This window comes from Physella acuta, unplaced genomic scaffold (genome assembly GCF_028476545.2).
Source record: "Physella acuta isolate Inbredline_101_S28 unplaced genomic scaffold, ASM2847654v3 ptg000674l, whole genome shotgun sequence".
Taxonomy (NCBI): Eukaryota; Metazoa; Mollusca; class Gastropoda; family Physidae; genus Physella; species Physella acuta.
This window is the reverse complement of record NW_026732193.1, coordinates 642,501-657,275: the sequence shown is the minus strand read 5'-3', so window position 1 is coordinate 657,275 and position 14,775 is coordinate 642,501. Positions and strand designations below refer to the sequence as shown.

At 31.7% G+C, this 14,775-nt stretch overlaps 2 protein-coding genes across 2 annotated transcripts; one reads left to right on the top strand and one right to left on the bottom strand.

The window, feature by feature from the left end:
• Positions 1 to 1,135: 1,135 nt before the first annotated feature.
• LOC131949108 (protein Daple-like) lies at positions 1,136 to 5,182 on the bottom strand. Its single transcript, XM_059310869.1, has 5 exons — positions 5,135 to 5,182; positions 4,051 to 4,162; positions 3,745 to 3,834; positions 2,549 to 2,976; positions 1,136 to 1,204 (listed from the first exon to the last, which is right to left on the bottom strand). Exons 2-5 carry the CDS (start codon positions 4,145 to 4,147, stop codon positions 1,136 to 1,138), a joined length of 684 nt encoding a protein of 227 aa, XP_059166852.1. The 5' UTR covers positions 4,148 to 4,162; positions 5,135 to 5,182.
• Positions 5,183 to 8,185: 3,003 nt separating this feature from the next.
• On the top strand, positions 8,186 to 11,498 carry LOC131949107 (heterogeneous nuclear ribonucleoprotein L-like). Its single transcript, XM_059310868.1, has 4 exons — positions 8,186 to 8,422; positions 8,511 to 8,615; positions 9,541 to 10,144; positions 11,491 to 11,498. Exons 1-4 carry the CDS (start codon positions 8,186 to 8,188, stop codon positions 11,496 to 11,498), a joined length of 954 nt encoding a protein of 317 aa, XP_059166851.1.
• Positions 11,499 to 14,775: the final 3,277 nt, after the last annotated feature.

Here is a 14,775-nt window from a genome sequence, read left to right as displayed (position 1 = left end):
ACGAAATACGATAATATAATAAGTAAGCAAAATAAAAAATCTACTTCAACCACTGTCCGCCCTCCAACCCCCCCCCCCCCCTCCGAGATTTTAATGCGACCCTCACAAATTTCAAAGTCCACCTCCCCCGTTTTCCCCAGGAGAAAAACGCCTGAAAGAAACAGTGCGTGTTATGTGCACATTGCATTTTAGTAGTAAGGAATTTCAAGCACATTCTTCATATCTTTTAATATACATTGTGTCTATTTAATTTACCTACTATTGATTTTAATATGTAAAATATATCAAAGTGTTGTTTAATTCTATGTATTCGACTCTTTATGCGCACTTGGAATTTTGGCTATTTCCTCTAAGAGCCTGCACAAAAAAAATCCTAAGTTTTCCGACGCGTGAGCTGGTCACTTACAGTTTTCCATTGATAAACACGAACTCTCCATATCAAATCCTACAAACCAAACTGATACAAATTTTTCATGAAAACGTTATCAATCGTACCTTTTTACACGTGTGGGCATGTTTGCTGAATAGAGTTACTTAATTGTAAACAATGTCCATACTGTATTTCTTGGATCGTGGGTGTTGTGGGGGGGGGGGGGGGCGGGTTTGTCATCATGAAACGGACATCCCTACACAATGAGTTAGATTTATTCATCGATTGTAGTACCCCACTGTAATAAGGACCCAGGCCGATATACAGTTAGTTCGTATTGACAGTAGACAATATGGGTCAAGAGTAATTGCATACGTTTTATTCACCTGAAACAATGTGTGTTAGTGGTCATGTAGGGGTATTTTACCTCGTCATTGTGTGCGGATGTCCGTGTGTTCATGATGACAAATCCGCGCCCCAATGTATGACGCGACAATAATAGCAATGACGCAGGAGTCATGACTAGAGAGACAGGGGTGGGGTACAACATAGAAAGAATCGGACAGTTGTAATGGAGTTTTATGGAATGAGATTAACGTTTTAAATGTTTTAGTTATTCTTGAGCGAGTTCATTGTTTATAACGTACGGAAGTAAGAACTGTTCCAACCTCTTTACAAGACAAGAGTCATTATAATATAGTAATTACTGTTATATAGTGGATTTCCTCTAACACAATTAAGTATTACGATTTAACTTAATATGCATCATATGACTTTGTTTCCTATGTTAGCCTTCCTTTCTTCCTGGATTTGCTTCAAAAGCATTTGTCTAACCTAAAACAAATTATGATTATTTGATTTTGGTGTTGTGTCTCCTAGATAGGTTACTTTCCCCATTTTTTAAAGAATTTTTTTGACGATTTTTATCTCCCCCGTCCCCTCCGTCACACATCGTCACAAAAAAGCCAGACCCCCCCCCCCCCCTAAAAAGACGTCACACCTCAGCCTACACCTTCTCCTCAGTTTAATTTTTCTTGATATTTAAATTCTAGTCTGAACTCTGTCATTTTACAGTATTTAATCAATTCCTATTACAATTGATTAAAAAAGTTTTCTAAAACGCGAAATAGCGGCTTAAACTCGTTTTCTAACATTGTTTTTTTTTATAATGAAAAAGTGTGACGTCACACCATTTGAAATCCCCTACCCCTCATCACACACCGTCACAAAATTACGAATGTGACGTTGTTTATGGATGACCCCTATATAAGTTATTTTGATACTTTACTCAAAGAAGCGATTTGTTATAAAGTAAAAAGTAAAGTTCCCTTTTCAAACCTGACGGTCTATGGGGCAAGTGAAGTAGAGTTCACTTGTTTCTGTGACCTCGGCATATGAAGAGATAGTGTGGTCAGCACTATGCCCAGCCGCCTTTACTCTCCCTAACGTGAGTTAGGTACCCATCCGAGTTGGGTGGACTCAGGGACGGTCTACTGACTTGAACCCGGATTCGAACTCGAGACTTACGGGTTAGCAGTCCAGCTCTCTACCGCTAGACCACTTATAAACAATTGATTTATTAAGTAGCTTGGTAGCGAATTAACTAGATTTTATGGCGCTATATTTAGCCTCTTATACAATGTATTAAAATAATGAGTCATACAGTTAATACGTTTATATGTTACCATTAGACAAATGGGCTAATAAAATTTGTTCGGAATTGCGGTCCACATTTTAAAAGTAGTTTTATTGTACCTTTGTTATATGATCTCTCTTTGTACTGGTTGTACAGTCTTATCGCTCTGGCGGCTGGAGACGTTTGCTGTGCGAGTTTACGTATATATTATAATATGTAATCTTTGTACCAAACAAGAAAATATTCAGCAATAATATTAAATTGTAATTTAATTTTGCTTAAAATTAATGCTGTTTTTAATATGTACTTTGCCAAAATCTAGTATACATTTTAAATGGTGCAGTATGCTTAAAAATTTATTTAGTGGGCTTTGTCTTTCACTTATAAATCTTATAGTAACTGAGGATTATATTTATCTCTTTTATAAGTACCGTTCTCTTTAGTTGGAGCTTGCACCAATATGAGAAAAAACTTTCTTTGAAAATGTACCTTTATTAATATAATTTTGAACACTTAATTTAAAATAAAAACAAGTTCACTACCTTAGAAATTGCACTCTCTGTACTCTTGTGTTCTTGAAAATCAGACCTACTTTTGATTTCTTGTGTTAACATATCGGCCTTATCTGTTAGAACTTGCATATTTTCATTTAAGTCTCGTAAGTTCATTTCATGTTCTCTTATTTCTAGATACATATTCTCTAGTGCTTTCTTTGCACCTGGTTCTTTTTCCTCAAAACTTTTAATTTTTTTATTCAGTTCCTTTATTGTGTTTTCTTGTTCATTTAGCTGCTTTTTCATGTTTTCAAATGTCTGGTTTTGTTTTTCGATTTTTAAATTTTCATCATTTTGTCTTAATTTTGATCTTTCTCTCCATTCTGTAAGTTCTGAAATATTATCATCAATCTTTTTATCTGTGATTTGAAGTTCAGAAATTGTGGTCTCGATGTTTTTGAGTCGGCTGATTAAATCTAAATTAAATGATTTAAAAAATAACACTTTGTAATATGATTCTATTTTTAACTTAAATTTAAAAAACAAAATTCTGAAACTGATTTAGGCAAAACACAGATCAATTTTTTTAAAATTAACATGTGTCAAAGTGTTTAGTTAATCCAAATGTTAAAAAATTGGTACAAAGTCACCTCTAGCAGTTCTGGTTACCATGAAAACCAGGTATAGGTGTGAAAAAGAACACCTTTTCGAACATCTATAACTTTGCTCGCAACATAAAAATTTCAAATCTGATGAAAAATTTAGATTTCTCAAACAAATCTTTTTTTTTTTTTTACATTTCTATGTTTTTGTTGTTGTGCTAGCTAGTATGGATTAAGTGTTAAAATTAAGAAGAAAGTTAAATTAATTATTTGCATTTAATTATCGGTTAATGGAAGGGCTTAGAGAACAGTGCTCCTTAATGCAATCCCTTTTCATGTATTTAGCAATATAGTCTATTAGATGGTGAATAAGCAAAAAGTTATATTTGGTTAAATGTAGTAACTTATCCGTACCATCATCCAACGATAACCAACCAACTCCATAACATTAAAATAATAAAAATAAGATGATAGTTTTAATTTTTAAAATCAAATATAGAATTAAGTGTATTGATAAAAATAATATTAGATTATAAGTTTGCATTAGACGAGTAATACTATGACGATACATTATGAGCTTCATATTAAGTGTACAATACTTTTTAATTAAATATTTAATAATGAGAATTCTGAAATTCCTACCAGAATTTGAAGCTTTAGCTCCAAACTCAATAGTTTCTGAGGTTGTCTTTTCTCCTGTCACCACATTGTCATGGTACAACTTTTTGGATTCTGTAAAATGTTTACACATTGATTGAAAAGCATCATTAAAATACCTTAGATTATTTTCTTGTTATTGTGCATATAAATATTTATATACTACTAATAATAATTTAACATAACTAGATTGGATTCTAAAACTGTACATACAGTTTAAAATAAAAATAAAAATGGAATAACTTTTTTTTACAACGTATATTTAACATATTTATAAAGTGCTGACTGTACCAGTTAATATATCCATATGTTCTAGCAAAGTACTGTGAGCTTGTGTCACCAACACCATATCCGCTTTATATGTTATATTGCAGTCTAAACAACCCATAGCTCTTTGTTTCACCTGCAAATCAGATGTTGTTATTTACACTTATTTTAGTGCTTTTAGAACCGTTTCAATTTATTTCTTTAAGCAACTCTTTCAAGTGTTTTTTACGTAACAAATATAAAAAAACAATTTCATCTTTAGAATGTGCAAGTGTGCCTGTTATTATTGTGATGTTGGTTATAGTTTTTTTTGTTTAAATTACCTGCTCAACAAAATCGCCGAACCCTTTGTTTAAAAAAAACACAACATTCGTCTAGTTGCTCAATTTGGTTTTTTAATTGTCTCTGTGAGTGTTCAGACATCTGTATCAGAATAATTTTTTATTATGTAACATTAATATGCATTTTAGTTATTGAGCTTTTTAAACTTATTTGCATTATTTAACAACATCAACTTTATAGCAAGAACAATATTTATAAAACGTCTTTATATCCATGAAATCTGATAATCTTGAGTTTTTTGTGGTCTTTTTAATACCGTTTCATTTAGGTAGATGAAATTTATTATATAATTATAAAAATTATACTTGGATTAACTTCAATTTTGTTCTAACACACCGATAATTTGAGTAAATTTGAGATGTATGGACGACATTTTATACATATGTATCTATTTTATTCTCTTGATCCTGACCGGAAGTAGTACTTTACGCTATTTACGTTTTCGTATAAATAAACACTTCTATCAGACTTATGCCGTTCATAGATGTCAAATAGATGAAGGCTCGATGACAATGCACAGTGGTTTAATTAGATGTTTAATTAACTTTTTAAAAATTAATCAATGCTTCCTTAATAAATCTCTGCTGTATTATACACTCATGGTTTACGCCTTTTCCCCCTGCGAAATAACCCTAACCCTAACTCGTCAATTTCACATTTAGATACATTGATTTGTTACTATTTTGTAAATAATAAATGTGATATATTTTTCTTAAACTACATATAGGTTATAATATAACTTTAATACAATAAGAATACTTAGTACATTTTCAGATTATGTTTGAGGCAATCGAATTGGCGAAAGAGTATCTACTCCGGATACTTGGAAGGTAATGTAAAATAACATCAGGAAATTCCGACCTTATATTAGACGGTGTTTCTCTTTTTAATGAATCCTAACACATCTTCACGGTGTTTAACATTCCAAAGATGATTTACATTAAAACATATCTCTATTTCTCAATTAGATAGACTTAGTGAGATAGTTAGACTCAACATTTGTGATATAGGTCTATTTAATGGTTATTGTTTCAAAACGTTTAGCAACCAAATTAATGATCGACGAAAAACGTTAAATTAAGTCAATCTATAAAGCCGGCTAGTTGAACGTTTGCTGGCTTGTTATTTTTTCCATTATTGATTTTCGTCTCTTTAGATTTTTAAAATCTATTTTTTATTTATTTACAATGAGTTAATAGATTGCAAAAGGTTTGTAATTTGAAGCTTACAATTCTTAATAATAACCAGAATGTTTATTTAAATTATTCAATACGGAAAAATAATATATGACAAGGAAAGAAATGAATAAAAAGTTATACAATGATTTTCAGCCATTTCTCACATGGCAAAAGTTTGAGATTCTCAGTAAATGAAAAATTATGAAATAACAAAGGACACTTTTTCTTAGATATACGAAATTATTGCTTCACTTTTTAGGCTAGAGCTAAAATGGCTTTGCTTAAACAAATAAACATTTTTTTAACATTTGTTTTTCCGAAAAATATCCCCCCCCCCCCCCCCGCCCACACCTGTCTGACATTAAACTAACTCGCCATGATTTTATGCTGTATTTACATTCTGTAAAAACTTGGAATATTAACAAAGAAACTTTAACAAGAATAAGTGGTACAAATCTTTTTTCATCAAAAGCTAAAAACGGCAGTTTAACTTCTGACACCTTTTAAATACTTTTGCCTGAAATGGAAATGAGACAAAAGGTTTTGACAGATTTTCAAGTTGGAGAGTGCTATAATAATAATTTAGGTTGTTACGGTGTTTGATTCTTGTCTTGTAAAATTTACATATTCAGCAATATTTTTGTTATTCTAATATATGATCCTTCTCCCACTATCTATGTGTGATTCGTCACAGTAAAATAATTAAGCTCATTAAATAGAATTATATGCTAATTAATATAAAATATTATAATCTAATAAATCAGTGAGGTTATTTTAGATAACTAAATCATATATGTATCAATTTAATAACTAACATAAAAATCCAAACCTAACATTAATTCTAAAACCCTAAAACAAGACCAAGCTTCTGATTCTGTCTTTACATGTTGACCTGCACAATTTATTCAGATGACAGAATACAATCGTGTAAAGAAACATTTGAACCAACTAGTGGACAATCTGGATGAGATGCATGCTTATTTACGCAATAACTTAGATGTGTTTTCAAATCAGGTATGTAAAAATGTTTTAATGTATTCAACAGACAATCAATACTTACCAATGCAGAGGCTAGAAGCAAACCACAAAACTTTTACGATAGTTTTAATATAATAAGTAACATTGTTACAGTATTCATGGATTTCAATAAAAAAATTAATGTAATAATCTTTCTATCTATAAATGTATATAATACTAAAATTCATCTTTGTTTACAAAGTTAGTATATTTATTTTTATTTGTCTGTCTGTTTGGTTACATGAGAGCATCTGCACTAAGTGAAGAACTGTGAAATACGTATTTATGTAGAGAATAATGTTCTTTTTTTTTACCAAACTGTTAATCAGAAATTCTTTTGAAGACGTTAATTAATTTATTGATATATTCTTTTGTAGAAACACCACTTTAATTATAAAAATTCAGAACAATTACTTTTTTATAGTGATGCCCCATGATTCATTTAGTTTTTTTACAACAAACATGGCGGCTACCATGGAAGCACCACTGGGCAGGTGAAGTAAAGTTGACCTGTTTTTGTGACCTCAGCATATAAAGAGGTAGTGCGGTCAGATCTATGCCCAGCCAAAATTGGTGTTTTTATAAGACAAAACCGTATTGTCTGAGGTGTGACGTCTTTTGTAATGTGGGGGGTCTGGATTTTGTGACGATGTGTGATAGTAGAAAGGGAAGGGGAAAGACAAAATCGTCAAACAAACGTAACGTCATTTATGGATGACCCCCGAAACCCACAGTTATCCATGGATAACGGGTAGCCTAGAAACTATTATTTATATTTTATGAAGGTGAAGTTAAAAACCATAGAATGGATGAACAGCCCTGAAGAATCAAACATGACATTTAAAGAAACTGTGGCTATGATAACTTCAGCCAATGCCACATTGCTTGAACATATACACATGCTTGCAGGTTAATTGCATACTTGAGTGGACACTTATTACGTTAAATATACCTATAAAATACAATATTAAAAATTGTTTCACAAATCATATGCAGTATAGAATAAACAACTTAGAAATAGTGTATATTATATAATGTTTGAGTAACTTGTTTAATAGTAAGTATTCTCCATTGTCGCTGCTAACTAAAATAAATATATATATATTTATTCTTGAGACCACTCCACTACCGAATCGACATCAGCAGAAGGTTTCTGTTTGAAATCTACATTGAAAGATCATAAAGTTAAGGCATTACAATCTAGTAAGTCGTTACACATTTTAGTAATTAACCATAAGAACGAATGTAACAAAGGTTAACCATGTAATGACATTTTAAAACAATTATTTTGTCAAAAAAAACCTGAATTACACTACAATGAGAAATACTTACATACTTAATGATATAATTTAAATTGTTTTACAGCTGAATGTGAACAAGATTTAGCATCACGAATAGAAAACGTTGAAGCATCGATTTCATTACTTCACGACAGCAAACAAATGCTATCAGTGAACATTTCGGAAATAAAACAATTAAAAGAAATGATGGTAAAAGAACAGACTGATATGGGGATAAAAATTAAAAAGTTAACAAAGAAACAAAAACAAAATTTTAAAAATTTTAGAAAAGAGATAAATGAACAAGAAAACAAAAGCAATGATCTCATTAAAGAAATAAAAATGTTAAAAGAAAAAGAAACGTGTTCCAACCAAACACTTGAAAATCTGTCTTTAGATATTGAACAATATGAAAAGAAATTAATCAAAATAACAGAAGATATTCAAGCTCAAGCAGAAAAAACTCGACATACAACCGAAGAAATGAAACGTCATTCAGAATTTGTATTTGGTGTTAAAGATCTCGAGACGTCATATAGGGCTGATACAGCAAATCAAATTGCACAGTTAAATTCAAAGGTCAGCTTTACGTTTGCTTAAAAATATTTCAACTGCTGATGTTTTGTTATTGCTACTATCTTACATGACTTTTACTATTTTTTTATAGATTGGTGTGGTATGCAAACTTCTACAACAAAGATTAACATCAGTTGATAATTTGATTCAAATTTTTAATCAAAATATTTCAACGCAAGATCAACAACTAAAAGAGGTAAAATTTTAAGTTTTAATTAAATTGAGTTTTTTCATTACTTTCTTTATATTTTAGATTAAAAAAAAATTAAGCAATCTTGATTAAAAATGAGCTGATCTTATCATGAAAAAGCTAAATAAACATTTTAAAAGATCAAAATCGGAAGAGTATAATATGCGCATGAAAAGACACACTAGCACATATAATAGAAAGTATTATAAACAGGTATGGTCTAGACCCTTATAGTAATATTTTCACGGAATGAGTTATATCATACTTTTGTGGTAATGATTTAATTTGTATTATTACAGTAAAATAATTTGGCCTCAAAAGCTATTGTCGAGTTCTTGCATGGGTAGGCTAAAGTAAATCATGAACTGGTGTACATACATTTGAAACAGCTTAATTTATTTTACTGAAATGGTTTCCGATTTAAAAAATTAAAGTAGTCATTTGTTTACTTAGGTATGTTGATAATGGTTATTTCAAGTTTTTCTTCCATGGTTAGATTAAAAAAGAATTAGGTATTAAATAAAATTTAAGTAGTAATATGTAATACTCTTTAATTTGTCTTAAAATACATACATGTCTGCGTTAATATTTACATTTGGACATTTTGTCTTGCACTTTTGATCGAATGAACTTCCCAATAAAAGCACAACTGAGGTGAAAATGGCCGCAGGGTGCATCCGCGTCCTTAGACACCCGTTTCGCTACGCCGCTAATTTGAGAGCATTCGTGGAACTACCATTTCACTTAATAAATTAAATACAATTTTAGAAAGTATAAAATAGTGAATACATTCACGTATTCCTTTATTTTCCTTTACATTCCTTAATTCGTAACACGCTTATTAAGCCCATAAAGCTCTAGTTACAAGGATTATAAGGAATACAAACTAATCATGACTTTAAGACTTTTTCTTTTATCTGTCGTCTGCCAGAATGACCCGGACGAGCGCTCACAGTCTGCATTGTCTTTAACTACAGACGATGAATGTAAGGATTTTGAAGACCGATTTGAACCTCCTGTTTCAAAATGCGTACATGTGACCGGTTTACCGAAATATGCTTCTGAAGCAGACTTAACTAAAGCAGTACGGCGTTTTGGAAAAGTCAACACAATTTTTAGGATACCAAGTAAAAAAAACCAAGCTATAGTTGAGTTTGAGGATTTTAATCAAGCAAAACATTGTGTGGAATATTGCAGGCAGAGAAACTCGATTAATGTTGCGGGAAAGCCAGCATTCTTTAATTTCTCAAGAAAAGAGCACGAGAGACCAGCCCAAGAAGAAAATGATCGCCGTCCCAGTCGTATATTGCTCTTCACGATTCTCAACCCAAAGTATCCTATCACTGTCGATGTTATGCACGCAATTAGTTCCTATTATGGTCAAATTCAAAAAATTATTATACTCAAGAAAAAAGAAGTTCAGGCTATGGTGGAGTTCGACAATGTTGAATCTGCAAAGCAAGCAAAACACCATTTAAATGGGGTAGACATTTATGCAGGATGCTGTTCCCTGAAAGTTGAATATGCCAAACGACGTATGTATGACACATACGTCGTAATAATTCACAAAGCTGGGATTACACACATCCAGAGCCGTAGCGAGGGGGGGGGGACACATGTCCCCGGGCGCCGACCTTAGGGGGGGGGGGGGGGGCGCCAAATTGAAAGTTTGAGGGGGGGTGCAAATGAAAAGTTCGAGTGGGGGTGCAAATCGAAAGTTTGTCCCCGGGCGCCGGGAAGGGTCGCTACGCCTCTGCACATATCAGTGTTTATGAGGAAAGGTGATAACAAATGATCGTGCGATGCCTATTGTAAAGATATAGGTTTGACTCTATAACTATCCTACCACAACATACCGAATGGTATTGAATTTGAAGGTGGAACAAGTGGTTCTCGATTTGCCAATTGATGGTTGACATTTGCACGTTTCTGTCTGAATAAAAATGTTAAAATGAGGTTTTTAAAGAAACAAAAAAATAATGTAAATTATCCTAAATTGAGTTTTCGAATTTCATTAAAGAAGCTAATGTTTATCTAAATTCGGATCTCTTTTTTGAAGGAAATGTATTTTCAGACAAGACTCATCTGAATGCTGTGTTTTGCGTGGATAAAGTTACGTTATTTTGCATTCATTTGTATTATGTGCTTGTTTTTATTATTGACTTTGTTTCATTCTAAATGTTAAGTGCTACATTCCTACGATAATTTACAGCTGAACGCGTTGAGTATCTTACTTGGAAAAAACTTGTAAATGCTTCATTTTTTTAGCTTCAGTGGTGGTTAATTCCTCATATTTTTAGAGGATACAAATGTTAGCTGGTATCACATTTGCGTTATGTTTTCAGAAGTAAGAGTTTTAAGTTACAGTTTTTTAATGTTTACGGTTCACAGTCAATTTTAGGGTGGTTGAGATGTGTGCTATGCTGATGTGAATTCCCCCCCCCCCCCCTTACTCTGTTGCTGTGATTTTTCCTTTGGTCAAATGTTTATACTAGTCGTGAAAATGAGAGTAGAGAGCCTTTTTACTCACGACGGTTTTGAGTCTACCTAAGTGTAGAATGTATTTTTACCGAAAGTTTCTGACCTTGGCTGCTAAAGTTACTGTGACATGACATGTGAATTCTCGAAACGAACGTAAGTGTGACACATTTTTCTGTTTGTAAATATTTTAATTTGTTACGATCAGTTGTTTTGTCATCCTGAACATTTTAGACATCATGTTCTCTAGAAGCCATAGAGTACATTAGTTCGCTTCAAGCTAGAAGTTTCATTACTTACTACATTTTTATCTTCTGATGGTCATGGACGTGTCACAAAAATGCTATCTCCTTCAGCGACATGTTCATTTTAAATTGTAAGTTTTATTTTGACTCTCTTTTAGCCAATTAGAATTTAAACATATATGTTATTGGCTGTGTCCTGATTGTGTTGTTTTATTGTAGTTGAACTATTTCATTTTGGGTTCTTAGTGCATTTATCCCCCTAGTTCGTTGTTTTTCTAGTTCCTTAATAGGGATAAAGCTGTCTATTTATTGAAGTACCTCTATTCTATTTTTTTGTCGGTATTTAGGTTAGCTTGTCTTAGCTTTGATTGTTTCACTAAGGTTTGGCAAGCCTTGTCCCACCTCCTCGATCCAATTACACAAAATTAATACACGGTCGTTTAAAATGAAATCAAATAGTTAGTAGTCAGTAAAACGTTTCTTCCGTTACAAAGCAACTTTGGTTGAAACATCTGACTTCTATAAATATTTTAATTATCGCCACACATTTCTCTATTAGTTGCGTTAATGTAGCATTTAAATGTAGTTATGTATTTAAAGTATGCAAACAAAACTTTTAGAAAGCAAAAAAGAAGTAAAATTTTAGTTTTAAAACGTGATGAGTAAAAATTTATTTTCAATTTTATTTATATAAACTGAATCACGTGAAGAAAGTAAATGTTTCTAATAAGCTATTAGCAAATATAGGCCTATATGCTGCTTTGATACATTAATATGTGTGTTTGCTATGTGCGAAATGTATGTTTGAAAATGTTTATGTTCGGTTGTCTAATATTTACAATTATCTATCCGTTAAACTCCATTGACAAATATCCGTCAATAAACTTTCGGCTGATGGCCTATTAGCTGGTTCAACTGTAAACGTCTTTTCTAAAAACTCTATCAGGAGCATCGAAGTCGTTGCTGGTAACTCGTATTTAGGTTTTTGCAGCGTTGCCATTTTAAATAAAACTTTGGCTGATGTTGTTGTCGCGTTTGGTGGGGATCCGGTCAACATCTCCACAACAGTACAACCAACACTCCTGGTGATAAAAAGTTATTAGCGGTCATTATGAATGTGGTTCCAACATTTCCACAACAGTACAACCAACACTCCTGGTGAAAGAAAGTTATTAGCGGTCATTATGAATGTGGTTCCAACATTTCCACAACAGTACAACCAACACTCCTGGTGATAAAAAGTTATTAGCGGTCATTATGAATGTGGTTCCAACATTTCCACAACAGTACAACCAACACTCCTGGTGAAAGAAAGTTATTAGCGGTCATTATGAATGTGGTTCCAACATTTCCACAACAGTACAACCAACACTCCTGGTGATAAAAAGTTATTAGAAGACATTATGAATGTGGTTCCAACATTTCCACAACAGTACCACCAACACTCCTGGTGATAAAAAGTTATTAGAAGACATTATGAATGTGGTTCCAACATTTCCACAACAGTACAACCAACACTCCTGGTGATAAAAAGTTATTAGAAGACATTATGAATGTGGTTCCAACATTTCCACAACAGTACAACCAACACTCCTGGTGATAAAACGTTATTAGCAGACATTATGAATGTGGTTCCTTACAATCATAAGTTCATAGTTCCTGGTAATGTGCTACAGTCAGCTTGGTTATGTAAATTAAATGTGCTACTTTAGTAACTATTGTAATTCTCTAAAAAATTGATATGTTAATACATTTAATTATATACAAAATAAACTTACTATTTAAATCATCTTTTTTTAAAGTGATAAACGCATAAAAGTAAAGCTCCCTTTCATACCAAACGATTTGTATCTTGAACTCGGTAAATTAAAGCATGGTTGACATACGTCAATATTACCAGTTCAAATAGCAAGAAGGAAATATAAAATTGTATGCATATATACCATATATCCAAACTTGTGGCGTTCTTAAAAATTTTACCATCGGGGCAGTCAATCATCTCTGGGGCCATGTATCGAGTTGTGCCCCTTTCTGCCTCAACACCTTCCTCCTCAATGAAGATGGTTGAGAGGCCAAAGTCAGTCAGTTTCACGTTGGACTCATCCACCATCAAAATGTTGCTGCCTTTAGAAATTTAAAAAAAATTGATTTTACTTTTAATTAATAGATATGTACATTTTTATTTTTTTTTGTAAAAACTGTAATAGTTTAAAATATATTTTTGAGTTTTAACTGATATTTACTAACATAAATATGGAAATGTATTTTAAATTTCCTATGTCTCGAAGGCTAAATAATTTTTTCTTTGAGTCTACCTTTGATGTCCAAATGTAAGATGTTGTTGTCGTGCAAGTATTTGACACCTTCAAGAATTTGAGTTGTGAACTGTCTTGTTACTTCCTCGCTGAGCTTAGTGTGTTGTCTGATAAAGGTAGATAGTGTGCCCTATACGAACGCGAAAAATTAAATATAAGTGCATCTGATATTAATGCTAATTATTTTTTTTTCCATTTTGTTTCAATGAAAAAATAAAAGATAAATCTTACGAGGATTTAAAATTAATTTTTTTAATCAAATCAAATTTGTTAAATGAGCACATTAAAAGCACATCGTATAATTAGTGATAACTTAGCTTTTATGTTCTCATAATGATATTTAGTAAATCCTTTCCCACGCAGCCTATAGTGCGTTTAACATGTATAGGGCATGAAATCGAAACTAAATTATGTATACGTTTCACATTTTTCTTGCTCATGTCTTCTCTGAGATTATTAATTTGACCACACAATACCATTCAAGTATATTAAATATTGGTGAACACCCTTCAGGAATAATACAATTTATTAACTGTTTCACTTTTTGCAATCAATCAATTAAATAAACTAAAGTTTCATTTGACTGATAACATTACCATTGAAATTTACCATTTTAATATACTCAAGAAATATAAATATCTCCATAGCTGTTCTTTGATATCCATGAAACTGAACAATTCTTTTGTGTTTTAGTTTTATTAAAATTGAGGCCTCACTTTGAAAGTTTTCCTGCAAAGCAAATAATATTTGCATGAGATATAATTGTTAAATTATTAAATACATAAACATATATGTTGGACATGAAACGTTTTAAAAGAATTTTATAATTTTCTGCTGACAGCACGTAGTTATAAATAAATATCTTATTTTAGGAAACAATAAATTGTATATTATTTTGAACAAAACATAAAGTAAATAATCCTTTTAGTATTTATTTAATTAAGAAATAAAAATAATGCATCTAGTATACACTTTAAGTTTCAGAATTAATAAAATTAAAGACATCAATGACATCTCATATTAGAATATATAATTAGATATGGATTGAAATGTTATTAATTCTTAGACATTCTTATGAAATTTAAATTTTGAGAAATCTAAGTCCTATGACTAATTAAAAACCTAAAA

Bases quoted from the DNA above. Each gene is read 5' to 3' on its own strand.
- LOC131949107 (XM_059310868.1), top strand. From the start codon at position 8,186: ATGTTAAAAGAAAAAGAAACGTGTTCCAACCAAACACTTGAAAATCTG. The intron at 8,423-8,510 runs GTCAGCTTTACG...ATTTTTTTATAG, and splicing joins TTGCACAGTTAAATTCAAAG to ATTGGTGTGGTATGCAAACT. The intron at 8,616-9,540 runs GTAAAATTTTAA...GTCGTCTGCCAG, and splicing joins AAGATCAACAACTAAAAGAG to AATGACCCGGACGAGCGCTC.
- LOC131949108 (XM_059310869.1), bottom strand. From the start codon at position 4,147: ATGGGTTGTTTAGACTGCAATATAACATATAAAGCGGATATGGTGTTG. The intron at 3,835-4,050 runs GTACAGTCAGCA...AACATTTTACAG, and splicing joins ACATATGGATATATTAACTG to AATCCAAAAAGTTGTACCAT. The intron at 2,977-3,744 runs GTAGGAATTTCA...CATTTAATTTAG, and splicing joins AGCTAAAGCTTCAAATTCTG to ATTTAATCAGCCGACTCAAA.